At 37.6% G+C, this 19,240-nt stretch overlaps 4 protein-coding genes across 4 annotated transcripts; 1 reads left to right on the top strand and 3 right to left on the bottom strand.

Moving 5' to 3' along the window:
- The first annotated feature begins 590 nt into the window (after nucleotides 1-590).
- On the top strand, nucleotides 591-5,292 carry LOC110649463 (dicarboxylate transporter 2.1, chloroplastic). The gene is made up of 4 exons (XM_021804042.2): nucleotides 591-1,487; nucleotides 2,070-2,383; nucleotides 4,140-4,588; nucleotides 4,954-5,292. Exons 1-4 carry the CDS (start codon nucleotides 657-659, stop codon nucleotides 5,067-5,069), a joined length of 1,710 nt encoding a protein of 569 aa, XP_021659734.2. The 5' UTR covers nucleotides 591-656; the 3' UTR covers nucleotides 5,070-5,292.
- Nucleotides 5,293-6,817: 1,525 nt separating this feature from the next.
- On the bottom strand, nucleotides 6,818-8,617 carry LOC110649462 (phytosulfokine receptor 1-like). The gene has a single exon (XM_058150645.1). The coding sequence runs from the start codon at nucleotides 8,615-8,617 to the stop codon at nucleotides 6,818-6,820; it is 1,800 nt and encodes a 599-aa protein (XP_058006628.1).
- On the bottom strand, nucleotides 8,012-12,136 carry LOC110649458 (phytosulfokine receptor 1-like). The gene is made up of 2 exons (XM_058151258.1): nucleotides 9,937-12,136; nucleotides 8,012-8,816 (listed from the first exon to the last, which is right to left on the bottom strand). The coding sequence occupies exons 1-2, from the start codon at nucleotides 12,037-12,039 to the stop codon at nucleotides 8,784-8,786; spliced, it is 2,136 nt and encodes a 711-aa protein (XP_058007241.1). The 5' UTR covers nucleotides 12,040-12,136; the 3' UTR covers nucleotides 8,012-8,783.
- Nucleotides 12,137-14,694: 2,558 nt separating this feature from the next.
- LOC110649464 (uncharacterized) lies at nucleotides 14,695-19,000 on the bottom strand. The gene is made up of 2 exons (XM_058151257.1): nucleotides 18,887-19,000; nucleotides 14,695-18,758 (listed from the first exon to the last, which is right to left on the bottom strand). Exon 2 carries the CDS (start codon nucleotides 18,696-18,698, stop codon nucleotides 14,904-14,906), a length of 3,795 nt encoding a protein of 1,264 aa, XP_058007240.1. The 5' UTR covers nucleotides 18,699-18,758; nucleotides 18,887-19,000; the 3' UTR covers nucleotides 14,695-14,903.
- Between the last annotated feature and the right edge of the window lie 240 nt (nucleotides 19,001-19,240).

The following is a 19,240-nucleotide window of genomic DNA, read 5'->3' as shown; positions in this document are numbered from 1 at the left end:
CCTTCCCTCCATTCAAAGGCTATTAATAATTTAAAAATAAATTATCATTTAATCCTTGGTAGTACAGTTCTTTATAATTTTATCCTCAATCTTATAATTATGATAATCTAAGATGGAAGAGAAATTGGTCCGATCAAACCTGCACAAGGCTTGCGTCTAGGGATCCTTCATCCCTCTACTTTTTTATTATATGTGTGGAATGTTTATCAGCACATACTCCGTAATCAGGAGTGTCATGATCTATTACATGGTTGTCATGTGGCCAGGGGCGCACTGCCAATTTCTCACTTATTTGTGCATGTTTTCAATTTTTAAAAGCCCTCCATAACTTTTGAAATGGGCTCACAAATATCAATAACCAAACAAGTCCTTGCATGACATCAGATTGGCCCTAAACAATTTCGAAGAATTGGATACATATATAATTTAAAGATATTATAGGACCTTCTTTGCAATTTACCATTTAGTAACATAACATATTTCCAACAATTCCCATCCTCACATTCTGCCACGTATGTCACGTGGGTCCTATCACAAAATCAATCTCTCTCCCTCTCATGTGATTTCCGCCAATAGTCTCGTAAAAAGCCCAAACACCCTTTTCTCTCTCATTTCCATTTCCATTCATTTCCAGTGTTTGGAGAAAACTGACGCCAATGGAGAGCTTGGCACTCCATTCTATCTCCACCACAACCTCCTTCTCTCTCTCTACCCGCAATTCCTTACTCCACCGATCACCAAAATCCATCTCCAAATTTCCACCTTCCATTGTCTTTCCACCGTCTCTTCCCACCACCATTCGCTCGCCAGCTCTTTTATCCCCAAAATGCTTTCTCTTCACTCCTCTTCACAAGCCATTCAAAACCCATTTCCAAATCCGTGCCTCCTCTGACCAACATGACTCTTCAACCGCAAAAAAGCTGCCGCCAATCGCTAACCCACCTCCTCGATGTGCCAAGCTTGTTCCCCTTACAGTATCTGTGTCTATAGGTCTGATTCTTCGCTTTTGTATTCCTAAACCCGTCGAAGTAACCCCCCAAGCGTGGCAATTACTCGCAATATTTCTTTCAACCATTGCGGGTCTTGTTTTGAATCCATTGCCAGTTGGTGCTTGGGCGTTTCTTGGTCTAACGACATCCATTGTGACGAGAACTTTAACTTTTTCGACAGCTTTTAGTGCCTTTACTAACGAGGTTATTTGGTTGATTGTGATTTCTTTCTTTTTTGCTCGTGGGTTTGTTAAAACTGGCCTAGGAGATAGAGTTGCAACTTATTTTGTTAAGTGGTTGGGGAAGAGTACTTTGGGATTGTCGTATGGTTTGACAATTAGTGAGGCTCTTATTGCGCCGGCAATGCCTAGTACTACTGCCAGGGCTGGTGGAGTTTTCTTGCCGATTATCAAGTCCTTGTCGTTGTCAGCAGGGAGTAAACCAGGGGATGCTTCTTCAAGTAAGCTCGGATCTTATCTCATCCAATCCCAATTTCAGGTTAGTATGATCGCATATTTGTTGAGTTGTTTGGTCTACTATGCCATTACAATATGTGCAAGTAGGTGCTTGTTACTTGTATGGGCTGGAGTGAATACAATGGATCAGAGTATGATCACTTGCTTGTATATGTTTATTGGTCAATCCATATCTGAGATTTTTCGGTAGAGAAAATTGTTAATGGGTGGATTTGTTTTTTTAGGTTTAGTAGATATGAATTAAAGGCAATTGCTTTTACCTTGACATTAGAAATATGCTTGTGTGTTATTTTGACCGGTAAAGGCTGGATATATTGAGTTGCATGAAGATGGGTTGCCTGTCACTAGTCTAATGAGATTTTTATACATACTCTGGTCTACGGCTTCACTCTGCGGTTCACTTTAATGTAGTTTTTATTATGAGCAATTTAGGGACCAATTTATTGTTTTGATTTGGTATTTTATTTTATGCTATTTTCCTTTTCATTGCTATAATTTATGGCCATATATACATTAGTTGGATAATTTCCTTCTACCCTTAATGATTTTCATGTACTTGATAACCTCTGTGACTTATGTGTTGTTCTTTTATGATGCTTGACAGTCTGCTGGGAACTCTAGTGGGCTTTTCCTGACTGCTGCAGCTCAAAATTTGTTGTGTCTCAAATTAGCAGAGGAACTTGGGGTTATAATTTCAAGCCCTTGGGTTTCTTGGTTCAAGGCTGCCAGTTTGCCAGCTTTTGTTTCTCTTCTAGCTACACCATTTATCTTATACAACCTTTATCCTCCTGAAACCAAGGACACTCCAGATGCCCAGGCAATGGCTGCAAAGAAACTGGAGAATATGGGTCCTGTCACAAAAAATGAATGGATCATGGTTGGCGCAATGGTTCTTGCAGTTTCTATGTGGGTGTTGGGGTAAGTCATTTTTATAGTTCATAGCACTGAAGTCATTTGATTATAATCTCTATTTATTACATAACAATTCTGGGTGTTGCATGAACATAAATCAATGGCTAAGAAAATTTAACCTTGGATATTCTGTGAACCATGTCCTTGTTACTCATTGTTTTAGAGAATAAACTTCTCTGATGTTTGTTTGGGCCCTGTACTATTTAAATGCTTGATGATTTACAAGGTATCATCAGTAGGCGTGATGCCTGTGTGAAAAGTTCTGGGTTAAAATTTGTGTAATATAGTACACTTTAGCTAACATGTTAGGGCTAATTGATATTTGAGTGAGTTTTTGATGCTATACACTTAATTTTCATGTGGGATAGATAATGTACTTAATAGTGAACATATTAGACCTTTCCAGTGCTCACATAATCCTTTTCTTCTTGTTCCGAAATAAAGTTAACTGTCTTGAATCTTGATATCATCATCTGAATGTCCTATACTTCTATGTTTCTCATAGCCTGTACTCTCCAATTTCTCATGTTTTCCTCACTTTTCTTCAGTTGTGTCTTCCATACCCCCGGATTTTGATCAAACTCCAGTTAAAATATACTATTTTTAACCTTTCCTGCAAGGATTATTGCCAATATGAGTATAGAAAACATACATGGAATTTGGGTAGAAGTTAAATGGGAATGAAAGGAGAGAATGCAAGTATGGAGATTGATGCATTGGGTATTGTATGGGATATGGAAGATATGTGGTTATGCGCAAAAGTGGAAGACTTCTCTATTTGGTGTCATAAGGCTAAAATAGCTTTATTGTGGTTGGAGCAAAGAAAAAATAATTAGGGTTTATAGAAAACCTCTTCATAAAATTTTGAATAAAAAAAAAAAACTGATTTGTCTTCTAGAAACCTTATTTATGCTAGGTGGGATAAATCTTATTCAAAGACTGAAAACTAATCCTAATTAATAAAGACGTAAAAGACAAGAATCTAAATAAAGAAGGAAAAGAAAACTAAATAAAATCCCTAACTGAATAGAAAATTAAGCAAAATCCAAAACTGAATAGAAAACTGAATAAAATTCAAAATTGAATAGGACTTCATATGTTTCTGCATCAGTGACCTTTTCTTTTGATAGTTGTCTACTTTTTGGGTTATAGAATCGACGGTTCTCAAATTTTTTATTCTTCTTGATAGTTCTAATTCTATGCCTCCACTAAATGTATTCTTCTGTGTCTGCTGCTGCAAGACATGACATTTGCTTCATGGAACCACCATCATGGCAGCCTATTTTGCATAGCTGCATGGCCTCTCTTCTTTAGGAAGTGGTCTTTGACTTTGATCTCCACCTACTAACAGTTAAAGAGAGAGTTCTAGAAGGAATTGAGGACAGTTGGTTTTGTGTAATGACCTTTTCCATCTGCAGCATCAAGCACAGTGCAATACCAATCTTTATAGAGGTTTGCATACTTGCAGAATAGCCAGATACTGTAAAGCAACATGAATGTGTTAATTGAAATATTAAAAGCACATTATTGAGGGAAATTAAGATGAAAATTAGATCTCTGAAGTGAGTGTTTTGACTTGACGCTTGTAATGCCCTACAAATCATATTTTTCTATTGCTTATTAAATTAACTAGCAAGAATGAGGGAATCGGAGAGACAGAGCGAGAGAGATTATGTTTCTTTTAATGGTTATTTGCTGATAATTTAGACTATAATAAGATTTTTTGCTTGTTAATAAGATTTTTTGCTTGTGTTTCATGCAGAGATACTCTTGGTATACCAAGTGTTGTAGCTGCAATGATTGCCTTATCAATATTACTTTTATTGGGAGTGCTTGATTGGGCCGACTGCTTAAGTGAGAAGTCAGCTTGGGATACCTTGGCTTGGTTTGCTGTTCTGGTTGGCATGGCAGGCCAACTGACAAACCTTGGTATCGTAGCCTGGATGTCTGGTTGTGTGGCCAAGATCCTTCAATCTCTCTCTTTGAGCTGGCCAGCTGCCTTTGGTGTTCTTCAGGCATCTTACTTCTTCATTCACTATCTATTTGCCAGTCAAACCGGTCATGTGGGAGCTCTGTACTCTGCGTTTCTTGCCATGCACTTGGCAGCTGGGGTGCCTGGTGTGTTGGCAGCACTGGCTTTAGCTTACAATACAAATCTTTTTGGTGCTATTACACACTACAGCAGTGGTCAGGCTGCTGTATATTATGGAGGTCTGTCCCTTTGCTTGCAATACAATCTTTTTATCAACTCAATGCTTGTTTCATGTGGTAAAGGAATTTATGTCCAAAAAATGAATCATTTAATGTTCTAATTTCCTTTTTGTTTCAATTGGTTGACAAGGGTGTGAAAGCAATGTAATATCTCATCACGACATTGATTCAGCTCAAATGGTTTAAAGACTCCATTGTTCTCTCTCTCTCTCTCTCTCTCTCTCCCCTCTATATTTGGTTGAATGGGAAAAAGTGTAGTCTTTTTGTGAATCATTTGTTTTGGTAATTTAGATACTTACGATTTCTTCTTATGATGCGTGATTGCATTCTGACTGATGCGATTAAATTGTTTTTTTTTTTACCAGCTGGATATGTAGATCTTCCTGATGTATTCAAGATGGGCTTTGTAATGGCGCTAGTTAATGCCATCATCTGGGGAGCGGTTGGAACCGTCTGGTGGAAATTTTTGGGCCTCTACTAATTTCAACTTTACATGTCGATAACTGCTTAAATTTCATGTTGTATGATGTCCTATTTCAGGTGACAGTTGAGCTCAATTGCTCGAGAGAGAGATTTTGATTTTTAGATTTGATATTTAATTATTCGTAACTGTGTTAGCTTGTAGTAACACTAACACAGGAATAATTTTTTTGAAGTGAAAAATCATATTGAATACAAAGTTATACTTCACTGTCTTTGTTTTATCTTGTGTGCAATACCTTCTCTATTTTTACTTAAATAAGATGAGCAGATACACAGTTTGAACTTTGAATCTCCTTTGCTTCTTTACCAGTGGCCAACAAACATTTATAATTGGATTTTGTTATGGACATTGACAAAAGGAAAATGCTAAAAGAAGCTCAAGTTCAAGTTGTGAACCATAGGATTTTTTTTTTTTTTTTTTTTTTTTTTATAGAAAAAAGCACTTGTTCATATTTTTCCTATTAGAAGGATTGTGAGGAATTTGTAACAGGAACATCCAATTTTCATAAGGAAAAGTTTGAAGGTGATTATGAATTTTAAAATATCTTGAATGAAACTTGACGTAGTTCTTATCAATATCAATGATTGAAGAAAAAAAAATGAAAAGAATTCCTATTTTGCGTCTTAGATGAAAGGAATGGACTAGAATTAGCAGTATTCTATGAGATCCGATAGCACCCATCAACTTTGATTGCCAGAATTTGAGATGGCTTGAAACCCCATTTGAGCTACTTCTGTCCGAGTACCAAACTCCAATCCAGCTTGAACAGAAGGTTGTTTGGGCAAGATGTACAAGAACTTATGTTTGTCTGCTTCAATTTCCTGACAATTTATCTGGTGATTATGAATTTCATGCACAATCCGTGAAAATTGTCCAAATTTCTAGTCATACAAATCAATCTACATGTTCAATAAAAGTTGATCAAATTTTCAAAGCTTTGAGATTTCTGTTTGGCCTACTTTATCCGAAATTTCAAAATTTACCTCTAAAATTTCCAAAAAGTAATTTATTCTCAAACATTTTGGAAAAATTTGATCCCAACAGCTGTAATATTATAGTTATTTGTCTGACTTTTATTTAGAAATGAAGGATTCAGCTCCTAAATCCACAAAATGATTTGATAGGTAATGAGCTTCTATTTTCTAGCACTGTTGGGTTGAACTACCATAAAATAATATAATAGAGTTGAGTGATTTTAATGATAAAAATATAAAATTAAGTTTGTTGATAAACTTAATGATTATGGATGAAATTAAGGTGCAAACACCTATCCAGACCTAAAGAAAAAGAAAAATGTTGCAGTGAATACAAAGCTATTTTCTGCTCTTATATCAAATGGCAGACCTTCGATTATCTTATGTTCTTTAGGAGACTAAAGAGGCTGACAAGAAGAAAAATCTACAGCCCAGGTCCCTGTTGGTCCTTGTTCTTCATGAAGCTTAAATATACAAATTTCCCCAACACTTAGGCCCTTGTTCTGCAGCTTTTAGGCTCTCTTAGAGACTTAAAAGGTCGACAAATGCTCTCCAGCACCTATCCAGAAATTCTGTTTCATATACAAGCACCTGCAACTTACAAATTTCCCTTGAAGTTTCTGTTCCCAAAAGTTTTTTGAATAGCAGTTCACAAGAAATGAATCATTAAGCTCACAGGTGCACAAGGTGATTTAATAGGTGACCAGATAACTCCTTCTAGTACTGTTAGCCAAGTCGAAATGCACATAAATTACAATGGAAGAGCAGCTTTCATTTATTGATAGGTTTCATCTTCTTTCTGGCTTTGGGAACACCCACCCAGACCTGAAGAAAGAAGTTAACAGTGAGGACAAACCCAGTTGCTGACCCTACTGCAAATGGCAGGCCTATAATTGTCATTTGCTCTCTGGGAGAATCAACAAGTTGACAGAAAGCAAAATCTCTGGCACCTAGGCCCTTGTTTCCCATGAAACTTGAATTTGGGAAGGTCAAGAATTGCCCACCTGTTGGGATTTCCCCACAAAGTTGGTTGTATGCTACACTGAATTTGGATAAAAAGTTGAGCTTTACCAATGAAGTTGGTATTTCTCCAGATAATTTGTTATAGGACAAATCCAAAGTTTCCAAGCTTGACATTCCTGATAAACTATCTGGAATTGGCCCTGATAGGTCATTCTTGTTTAGTTTCAAAACATGAAGCCTTTTCAAGTTCCCAAAACTTGGCCAGATTGGTCCAGTGAGCTTGTTGCAACTTAGATCCAAAGTTGGTGGAAGGCTGCCAATTTTGTTATACTGCAAACTTCCACTGGGTACCCTAGTCTTGTAAAGAGGAACGCATGGGGCATTTCCATCAGTTGAGATATTCCTGTCCGTTAGGGTTTGTAGTCCTGTCAAGCTCATTGGTATTCCACCAGTAAATGAATTGTTGGACAAATCCAAGTAAAAGAGACTATTGAAATTGCCTATCCAAAGTGGAATAGATCCACCCAAGAGATTCCAAGACATATCTAATAACTGCAGTTTTTTGCAGCCATTCAACCATAGTGGAATTAAACCTCTCAGTTGACAATTGGGAATGGCAAGCGCTTTGAGATTTTTGAATTGCAAATTCACATCACCAGGTATTTGTTCATCCTGAAAATTCATACTAAGGATCAGTGTAGTTAAGTTTTTGCAATGTTGTAGAATCCCAAGAGCCCCTGATATATTTGCAAGGTTGTTCTTTGACAGTGAGAGGGATGTCAGAGCTTGGAGGTTCTTGAAGTTATAAGGAATCTCTCCACCGAGTTTGTTCTTGCTAAGATTTAAAATATTCAAGCTTTGGCAGTAGGATATACTTTCAGGGATTGGACCATGGAAATTATTAGAACCAAGATTTAGAGAAACGAGATGAATCATAGCTGAACAATTGATATTGATAGCACCATTGAGGGTATTGTTGTCCACATCAAGAGTTATAAGGGATGGGGAATTCACCAATGACTCGGGCAGGTAGCCACTGAACATATTTGTGTTGGCTGAGAAGTGCTCAAGTTTTCCAAGCTTGCCAAAAACATTAGGAAGATTTCCAGAAAACCTGTTGGAGGAGATGTCCAACTCAACAAGGTTAGAAAGGTTACCAAGTTCGGCATTCAGTTGTCCAGAAAATATATTATCTTCAAGGTGCAGTACATGAAGATTTTGCAGCTGCAAGAGACTCTCAGGAAAATTTCCTGACAGACTATTGCTATTAAGGAAGAGATGCTGCAGAGAAGTACATTGCCCAAAACTTCTTGAAACTTCACCAGAGAAATTGTTACTTGCCAAGTTGAGAACTTGTATATGGGGTGAGATTTCACAAAGTGTTGCATTTATGGAACCTTTAAAGTAATTCTTTGACAAGTCTACGTACCTGATTGAGGACATCTTCCCAATTGGTGGTATTGAATCAACAAAATCATTGTTGCTCAAATCAAGAACTTCCAGATTCTGCAGACCAAATACTTTAGCTGGAAGGGTACCATGGAGTAAATTGTGAGAGAGGTTCAGGATTCTGAGTTGGTCTAATCCTGCCAAGGATTCGCAGATCATTCCTGTGAGTCTTTTGTTCCCAAGTTCTAGCCCAATAACTCTTTTGCTTAAATAAGTGGAATTATCACAAGTGACACCAGTCCAAGTGCAGCAATCAGAAGCAGTGCTATTCCAGCCATCTATCTTTGATGTCAAACAATTGGAGAAACCATTGAGAGCTAGTAGGTCACTTGGATTGCACGCCATATAGGTTTGGAAACTGAGTGCCAATAAAAGAAAGGATAAACACGAGTTTGAGAAGTAATCCATGTTCTGAGATCATGAAAAAACAGAGGAGTTGGGCAAATGGATGAGTTTCCATTTCTTTTAAGTTCTTTTTATTGTGCAAGTAGGCTACATAGAAATTGCCTCTTAACCCAGATTCTCTCCAAGTCGCTATATCAGTGATGTGGGCATGGATGATTAGTCCTCGGAAATAATCATTTGCAAGGACTTTTCACTATCCCTAAACCCACGTTAATGCTTTGCTTTATCATTGACGTAAGTGATGGATATGCTTTGTTCTCACGGTAGTGTTATGATAACAGCTTGGTTAGCTTAACATAATTGGATTAAGACACCAACAATTCATGCAATTAAGAATTTGATTATATAAAATTATTTTTTAAAAATCACATCTTAGAATCGTGGACTTGTGTCACCTTCGTAGTTATTTGAAGCCAGGAAAAAAAAAAAAAGCAGTAAGGGTTTATTTGAAATAAATTATTTGCCAGAAAAGAATTTTCACATAATCATGCACGAATTCTATTTCTTAGATTCCAGAGTATAAGCTAAGGGAAATAGATAACAGAAACTATATAACAAATTACACATATGGGAGATCAATATACTATTTCAGAAGTTTCTGCTCTCATATCAGATTTTCTTCTCTCTCTCTATTCTTCTTGATGATATATTGTTTTAATGCCAAATAAAGTGTGCACACTGAACTCATCAAGCACACTGAGCATGTTGATCACGAGTGTGCTTGGGTGAAAAGATGATAAACGATTAGGAATGGCTGCCTTTTAGATTTAAAATGATACAAATCTATGGAAAAGATTGACTTCGCATGATAAGAATGCTGATTAAGGGCTAATGGGGATCCCTTATATCAAGAATAACAGAAAAGATTACACAACTGGATTTGGCTATAAAGGTTAGTCTTATGATGTAAAAATTTAAGCTTGGGATGTGAGATGGAGTTGGACATATTGAGTTCAAATTTGAACCTGATATATCATACATATTGCTGCAAGCATGCATTTTTTATTCTATTCTATGTGATCACAGTGAGATCCAATCATTTCAAATTGCAACTTAGAAATGCAGGATCAAACCTTTTGCCTTAGTTTCTGATGGTAGTTCCTTCTTTCTTCCTTTGGCTTCGCGATCACCCAGCCAGACATGAAGCAAAAGATAACAGTGAGGACAAAGCCAATGGCAGCTCCTATCCCAAACTGCACACCTAAAATAGTCATTTTTTCTGTGGGAGGCTGAGTAGCAGCAGTAGCAGGAGGAGAAAGAGGAAGATGGGCAAGTTGACATGAAGTAAAAGCCCCATCACCACCATATAAACCATTGTTCCCCTCAAAGCTTGAACATGGAAAGGTCAAGAACTGGCCTCCTGTTGGAATTTCCCCATAAATTTGATTGTATGCTACACTGAATTTGGATAGAAAACTTAGCTTCACCAATGAACTGGGAATTTCTCCAGTTAATTTGTTATGGGACAAATCCAAAATTTCCAAACTTGACATTCCAGATAAATCACTCGGAATTGGCCCGGAAAGCTCATTCTTCTTTAGTTTTAAAACATGAATACTTTTCAGGTTTCCAAAACTTGGCCAGATTGGTCCAATCAGCTTGTTATAACTTAGATCCATAGTTGGTGGAAGGCTCCCAATTTTTTTATACTGCAAACTTCCACCAGATCCCCCAGTCTTCTTGTATAGAGGTATGCCTGTGGCATTGCCATCAATTAAATTATTCCTATTTGTGAGGGTCTGTAGTCCTGTCAAGCTTATTGGTATTTCACCAGTGAACAAGTTGTTGGACAAATCCAAGTAAAAGAGACTATTGAAATTGCCTAGCCAGGATGGCACTGTTTCGCCCAAAAGATTCCAAGAGAGAACTAATAACTGCAGCATTTTGCAACGCCTCAGCCATAGTGGAATTGAACCTCTGAGTTGACAATTTTGCATAAGGAGCACCCTGAGATTTTTAAACTGCAAATTCACATCACTGGGCATTTGTTCATTCTGAAAATTGCGATCCAAGGCTAGAAAAGTCAAGTTTTTGCATTTTTGTAGAATTCCAAGGGCTGCCGATATGTTTGTAATGTTTGTATTTGAGAGTGAGAGGGACGTCAGGGCCTGCAGATTCTTGAAGTTGGAAGGGACTTCTCCACCAAGTTTGTCTCCACTAAGATCTAAAATACTCAAGCTGTGGCAAGAGGAGAAGGTTTCAGGGATTGGACCATGGAAATTATTTGAACCAAGATACAGAGAAACGAGATGAATCATTGCAGAACAGTTGATATTGATAGAACCATTGAGGGTATTGTTGTCCAAATTAAGAGTTTCAAGGGATGGGGAATTCACCAATGACACAGGCATGTGGCCAGTGAATTTATTTGTGTGGGCAGAGAATTCCGCAAGTTTTCCAAGCTTCCCAAAAACATCAGGAAGAATTCCAGAAAAGCTATTGGAGGAAATATCCAACTCCACAAGGTTAGAGAGGTTGCCTAATCCAGCATCCAGTGGTCCAGAAAATTGATTATCTTCAAGATGCAATACACGAAGATCTTGCAGGTGCAATAGGCTCTCAGGAAATCTTCCAGAGAGACTATTGCCTTTAAGAGAGAGATGCAGCAGAGAAGTACATCTTCCAAAAGTATTTGAAACTTCACCAGTGAAACTGTTACTTGCCAGGTTGAGAACTTGAATACGGGGTAAGGTTTCACAAAGTGTTGAATTGAGAGAACCAACAAAATAGTTATTTGACAAGTCGACAAACCTGATTGAGGGCAAATCACCACCTGTTAGAATTGAACCGGTAAAATCATTGTTGCTCAGGTCAAGAACTTCCAGATTTTGCAGAGTGAATAATTTAGTTGGAAGGGTACCGTGAAGAAAATTATGAGAGAGGTTCAGGAATCCGAGATGATCCAATACTGCCAAGGACTGGCAGATTGTTCCTGTGAGTCTCTTGTTCCCAAGTTCTAGTCCAATGACCCTTTTGCTTAAAACAGTGGAATTGTCGCAAGTGACACCATCCCAAGTACAGCAATCAGCAGTGGAGCTATTCCAAGCTTCAATTATTGACGTTAAACAATTGGAGAAACCAATCAGAGCTGCTCGGTCATTTGAATTGCATGCCATCCTGGCCTGGAAACAGAGTGCTACCAGGATAGAGCACAAATAGAAGTTTGATAAGTCCATGGTATATTTCTGACCAGAAAAACAGAAGAAAGAATATGGTGTTCTGGAGGAAATAACTTATGCAAAGCAAATGGATTATTTTCTTAGATAGCTACGAATTTCTCCATGGTGGGACCGTCGAGTGGAATTGAATGAACAAATAGAAATGGTTGTTTCATCTTTGGATCTATTCGGCAATACTAATTGTTTTAGTAATAATCAGTTGTTCAGCTGTTAGATATTAGTGACAGTTTAAGTAATTTTTATATTATTTGATGGTAAAATATTTATATTAATGTACTGCTAATTTTTAATATTTTAACTCTAATTAAAATATTAATTATTATCTTAAAGCTGTTCTTGGAGCTTTGAATACAGATTAGCTGATCAAGGAAGACGGCTTCTCACAAAGGTTCTGGTTCTCCTGCCAAGGTTTGTTATTTTGGTAGCTTTTAAATTTTGGATATGTTTTTCATATATATGAATTTTGAGATATTCAGAAAATACAATTAAAGTTAGAGTTTGAGAGTTCTGATTGATTGATAGTGAAACTTTTCCTCTTATTTTACTCGTGGACATAGACCTTATGATTGAATCACTTTAAATCCTATTATTCTTCTTCTTTTTTTTAATATTGTGTGATTGTACAATTTATGTGTGTGCGTTAGATTTACATACTTGTTATAACGAGGTTGAATAGGAAGACTCCATCAAATAGTGACCCGAGTTGTTTCTTCTTATTAATTTCAAACCAAGTCACTGTTGAAATCAGTATAGCATTGTGAAGTGGGACAACAAAACGGGGTGTTTTGGAAAAAGATAAATGATTGACGTATTGTCCGCCATGACTCGTGTAACCATCTCACCTGTTGCAGATGAATTTGGGAATTTGGTAGCCTTTCAAATTTGCCAAACAAGTAACCGGCAATTAAATCAATGAGATTGAGATGTAAAATAGACTTATGCTATTTTTATACTAAATTTTGAAATAAAGAATTTAGATTTAATTTTAATATAAATTATCAATAAATTGTAAATTTCAAATAGCACCGTTTATTTATTAAAACTCTTTTATAATGAATTTCAAATGACACAATTTTATAATTCATTTTAAATTTATACTCAAATAAAATGTTATATATATATATATATATATAATTTATTTATTTAACTTTCAAATTAATTAATTGAATTAATTTTAAATAGATAAATTTTAAATTAATTTATATGAATAATTAGATTACTCTTTATAGACGATTTCAAATCGAGTTTGAATTTAAGTGAATTTAAATTTACAAAGCAAAATTAGTAAATTCTAAAAACTTAACGAATTAAATGTAAGAAATTTCTCTTCACATTTCCATCATTAATTAAATAAAATTTTGTGAATTCAATTTAATTAAATTTCATATTTTGTTTGTATGATTTGAATAAAAATTTTTTAAAATTCAATTCTATGAAATTCGTTATAACTAAAACTAATTCTTATTAAATTTGATAAATTTAAAATGATTTCTATAAATTTTCAAAAAAATTTCACTCAATTACCCATCTTATATTTATTAATTAGAAAACTTACCAAGTATCATTAATTAATTAAAAAGAAATATTTATTTTAGCTTGTTATTAATTTTTATAGCTAAGTATAATAATTTTTTAATAGAGTAGTAGATTATAATTTTTTAATTTTATTCTTAAATAACAAAAAAATGAATTTTATTTTAAAATTGTACTAAAAATTATATAAAATTTAATTGATTATATATTTTAAATTGCGTTTTACCTATTTAATTTGATTTCAGAAAATTTTGTTGAATAAAATATAACCAAACAGCATATAAAATTTTTGTTCCACAATTGCTATCATGATGACCTTTAATGTGTCATTAGGTCCTATGATTATTGTGTTTTTAATTTACTTTGTTAGTACTTTTAACCATTTGATTAGATTTTATCAATTCATCTAAGGAGAGTTTATCAGTAAATTTCACTTTGTGAAAAACAAATTTACCATAGAAAATCTTTGTCATCATTAATCTTATTAGATTCCAAATTGTCAAGCAGCAGACATTGTACTTTTGGTGTCTCAGTGCTCCACTACTGGGCTCCAGAAATTATTATCAACAATAATTGAAATTAGTTCCAATACAAAGCCAAATGCCTTTGTATCTTACAAGTGAAGATTGAGAATCCATGTACATTGTTATGTTCGTGTACACATACATCTGTTGAGAAACCAACTGTTCTTAGTCAGCTAAATGGATGCTTTATTTGCGCAGGCTTCAGGTGGTGAACTGCCATCAAACAAATGGTGGTGCAACCGGCTCCAATACTTTCACCTGAGCATTTAAGATAGACATGAAAACAAGTTTGCGCGGAAACTGAGGGCCAAAAGTAAGAACAATTGCACCACAGAAGAAAGAACTATCATCAGAAAAAAAAAAAAAAAAAATTATATCCCAAATAACAAAGATTCTCCATAAAGTACAACTAAAGGCAGTAGATTGAACTGTTAATTTGAAATCCCAGCAAATCATATGATTATTCCATTAAGTACCAAGTGACTCGCAAGCCATTTAACTCGAGGATTCGTTTGCCAACCTAATCCCCTTGGTTCGTTGAGCACCAACAAGGAAAAATGTTGAAACACACAAACTTGAAAATCTAAGTAACGCATGTATAAATATGCACTTCAATACCAAAGCAAGAAAATCACATAGATTTAGTTTTACTATTATTGTTTATAAACTAGAGAGGAGCAAACAAGCACATAGAAATAACTTTAACACGGTCCAACAAATGCATGTAGAGTTTGCCGAACATCTGTTCTAGATAACTCACATGGGTTCCTCTTTCTTCACCAAAAAGAGGGATGAAATAACATTTCAGATGAACATCGTCAACTCAGGCCTACTATATACGTTATTCTGTTCATCCTCCAGCACAGGATAAGCTGCCACAAGAGCATCTTGAGATCCAATATACAGTGAGTTGTAGATCTTCCAGTACACTTCCCTGACCTTCCGGGCAGGATGGAACAGCCCCTGGAGACAATAGTTTAACACAATAGCAGCACCCAAGGCCACCCTCATTCCTTCAATGGCTTCCATTACAGCATTGATGACATGAGGGGAAGTCTCAAAGATGTTTGGCCACACATAGTTAAGTAGGTGGATTAAGGCATCCTCACAACCTAATCCAGCAACTCCCAAAGCCATGTGCTTGACAGCAGAAGCTGCAGTCTGCCTATGCACTAGATCTCTGTCCATGAGGGCATCCTCAAGTAATGGAGTCACCGCATAGATATAGTCTTTACCCATTTCCCCTATGTACTCGAACAGAAAAGAGAGGGATTTCAAGACACCATTCTGCACATTGAGTTCTGGAACACGATACTCGTTCATCAGGGCTGGCAAGACTGTAAATGGTGAACATGTTTCTGCAACAATAGCAATGGCAACAGTTGTGCAAACACGATTCTGGCGCTCCTGGACCTTTAGATTGTTTAACAAGGTGGCCAGGACATCTTGAGGCCCAATGGCTTTGGCAATATAACCAAAAGTGTTTACAGTAGCCCTCCGAATACCCTTCTTGTGGGCCTTAAGCATCTCCAGGAGCTCAAAACAAATTCTCATCCACTCTCTGGCCGGAACAAACTCAGCCCCGCGATCAGCAATTCGACCAACGAGATCAATACAATTCTCCTGGACCTTTTCATGCCTATTCTTCAATATGGGGGTCAACCTAGGAAGCAAATCTTTAATAGGAGGAGTCATCTTTGTCATACCAATAACATTGACAATGGCCTTGAGAGCTCCCAAAATTGATCCAAGAACTTCAGGGTATTCTTCTCCCAAATATTCATACAAGACAACACCAAGATGACCCATCAGTTGTTCCTCTTGACACTGCTTCATGACAACAGCAATCCTAGAAATAAGATCTGCTGCTTGTTGTCTCACCTTGGCGCTTTTGTTGTTCAAGCGCCACTTTATGGTACCACAAATCTGTGGAAGATAAGGTTTCACCCTCTGTCCAAGAGCATTCACAACAGCACCAAACCCATTAAGCATCACATTGGCATCATCACTAGTCTGCTCTTGGAAAGCATAAAGAATACCATCAATCAATAATTCTTCCAATCTAGCATCAATATCAGATGCACCCAAGTTTGCAACCACTTTCTCAATTGTTTCCATAACCATACGCCTGTATGGTTCACTCTCATCTTTAAGATCCTCAACAATTCTGCCTACAATATCTTTGACACCAACCTTGTTAGCAATCTCCACAGTTGTATCCACAAGTTGCCGATAATTTCTCCTATCCAATGCCATCCTTCTAACCCAGAAGTTCCTAAAAAACTCGGGAAGAATATCAGAACGAATATATTCAGCTTCCACACCCTCAGTACTCACACATTGCTTTACCACTTTAAGCACAATTTTTTTCATTTCTTCATCAGGAGATTGAAATTCGCGGATTAGGATAACCATAACTTCCTTGGTGTAGTAACTGGCATATATAGCATCCATGAGAGGAATGATAAAACCAATTGCCTTCAAGAAAGCAGCCAAGACCTTCCCACGGTGTGACCTAATACCCTTCCACAATGGCTTCAACACAGAGTCAAAGCTTTCAATACCATAAGGGGCAGCAGCCTCAGCAAGAGCAGCCAAGGACAAAGCAGTGATTGTCCGCACTTTTTGATTCTCATCATTGAGACCGTGCTCTATGATTTCAACAAGAGACCTCAAATGAGGCAGAACAGCACAACCAATCAAGATAGCAATCTGCTGCACAATCTTGATTCCAGTGTGGCGGGCTTGCCATGATTTCTTACTCTGACACACAGCTTTCAAGAAAGGCAACAGTGCTGGAATCCCCAAAGCAGAGGCAACAACACTAAAAGCTCTAGCAGTTGTGTTCCTAACATACTCATCAATGTTATCAATATCAGGACGCATAGCAGCAATCATAGTAGCCAACCCAGCTGCTTTACTTAAATTAGAGATGATCTCTCTCCCTTCCACACGAGCATAATAGTCCTCATCAATCAACAATGGTTCAATCACAACAAGAATCTTGTGAACATAAGGCCTGACCAACTCATCCAACTTATACAAAACCCTATCGATTACCTTCACCAAAAGATGCCTCTCTTGATCTTCCAAGGTGGGCTGCATAAGCAGTGGCAAAATTCGGTTAAACAAAGGCCCAGCACCAAACTCTCTCGCCTTATCAGTCAACTGCCTCAAAGCAGTCTTTCTCTGAGGAGGTGTCCCATTCTTAACCTTCAGCAAGAGCTTCATAATTTTCCTCTCTTTCTGCTCATCCGGTGACAACTCCTCCTCATCATCTTCATTCAATAAAGCTCCAAAGTACTGATAATCCTCTGGCTTCATAAATGGCAACCCACCAGGAGCTTCCTTTGGCACATCAAATTGCTGCCCCCTATTATCCTCTGGAATAGCATAAAGTGGAGTCCCCATTGGTGTTGGGGTTGCCAGTAACTTCCTTGCAGGCGTTCTAATAGGTACATAAGATGCTGGAGGCTCCAAAATCTTGTATCCTTCCTGTGGAAACATAGCATCTAGCTCCTCATCAGTCAAGGGCCTGTTTCTCTCCTCAATATCCTTCTCCCACCTTAACAAATTATACTGCTCAGGGGTCATTGCACCCCGCATATTAATGGCATTTGGAGTAGGAGTGGCCAAATCAATCCCACCCACAGGGGTAACTCCAGGAGTATAAGCAGCTGCTGGTGTAGCCCCTGCCATAGGTGTGGCACTTCCCATAGTTGCTGGCGTCTCATCCCAACGTGACCTCTGCCTTTTTGGGGTCGGGGTGACCAGCCCTTTAGGAGTTGCATCCCAAGTGACTCCAGCTGGGGTAGCGCCAGGTGTTACTCCACCAGCAGGAGTAGCATCAGAATCTGCCAGCCTGCCAGGAGTAGGCGTTTCATCCCATCTATTCCTCCTCCCCACAGAAGGAGTTGCATCCCCTAGTCTCCCAGGAGTAGGGGTAGCATCCCATCTTCCAATCCCAGGCGTGGCATCTGGCAAATCCCAATCCGAATCAGTCTTGGCCTTTTTAGCCACAGCCCCGTCATCCTGTGACTGGTCCCACCTATTCCTCCTCTTGGGTGCAGCCTCCTTAGTTGCTGCAGCAGTGGTCTCCCTTCCCTCTTTTGCTGCCTCTTCTTCCTCCTTCTTCTTTTTAGCAATTGCCTTAAGAGTCTCCTCTTTTTCCCTCTTCAACGCTTCCTCCCTCATAACATCTGCATACGTCCTCACTGAAGGATCCGGCGTCTTCTCCCCAGCAGCAAATGCATCATGCCTATCTGGTGAAATCACTCTATTCAACCTTCTCCTCCTATATTCATCCTCGCGATCAATAATCTTGGACGGCTTCTTGAACCCACCATCATCCATCTCATCAGCACCGCGAGGCATCTCTTTGAGGAGCGACTTCGGTGCAGTATAAGAAGCAAGCTTTCGAGCAACTTCATTGTCACCAACATCAAACTCCTCCTCATCATTCACAGCAATAGAGGTAACATAAGCATCGCGGTCCGTTCCGCCATAAAGTTCTTTATCGAAGGTGAGAGTGGTGAGGGAAGCAAGCTCTTGCTCCATTTTTTTGCGCTCTTCTTGGGTTTTTGCTATCTCTGGATCCATTATTGATTTGAGATTCGATTCGTTTCGTGCTTTTATTACTGTTAAAGATAATCTAAAACCCTAAAAAGCAAATAAAACAATTAAAAAACAAAAAACAGAAATTAGGGTTTTAGGAGGCAAAATGGAAATGGAAATGATAGGAAATCTTAAATTGAAAAGACGGGGAAAACAAAGAATTAGGAACTGACCTGAATAGAGTTTTGATGATCGTCCAATCTCAATCTCTCTCTGTCTGTGGAGTGGGAGAGACCGTTTGGGAGATTTTGGGGGTTACAGGTGGAGATTTGCGTATATGACGCTGATGGGGCGAACCGACTTGAATAAAGGTCGGTTTTCGGGTGGGCGAGTGTTAATTATGGGCTTGGGTAGTTGGGTTGCTTTTATTGGAATTGGACCGATCCAATGGGTTTTAACTTTTGGGTTACTGCCTAATATTATAAGAAGAGAATAAATAGTCCATTTTATTATTTCCTTTGCCTTTTTCTGTTAGAATCAAATCTTAAATATTTGCAATGGTAACTTTTGCCATTTGATTTTATAGT

This window comes from Hevea brasiliensis, chromosome 8, assembly GCF_030052815.1.
Source record: "Hevea brasiliensis isolate MT/VB/25A 57/8 chromosome 8, ASM3005281v1, whole genome shotgun sequence".
Classification (NCBI taxonomy): domain Eukaryota; kingdom Viridiplantae; phylum Streptophyta; class Magnoliopsida; order Malpighiales; family Euphorbiaceae; genus Hevea; species Hevea brasiliensis.
The sequence above is the reverse complement of the archived record's forward strand: the minus strand, read 5'-3'. Positions and strand labels throughout refer to the sequence as shown.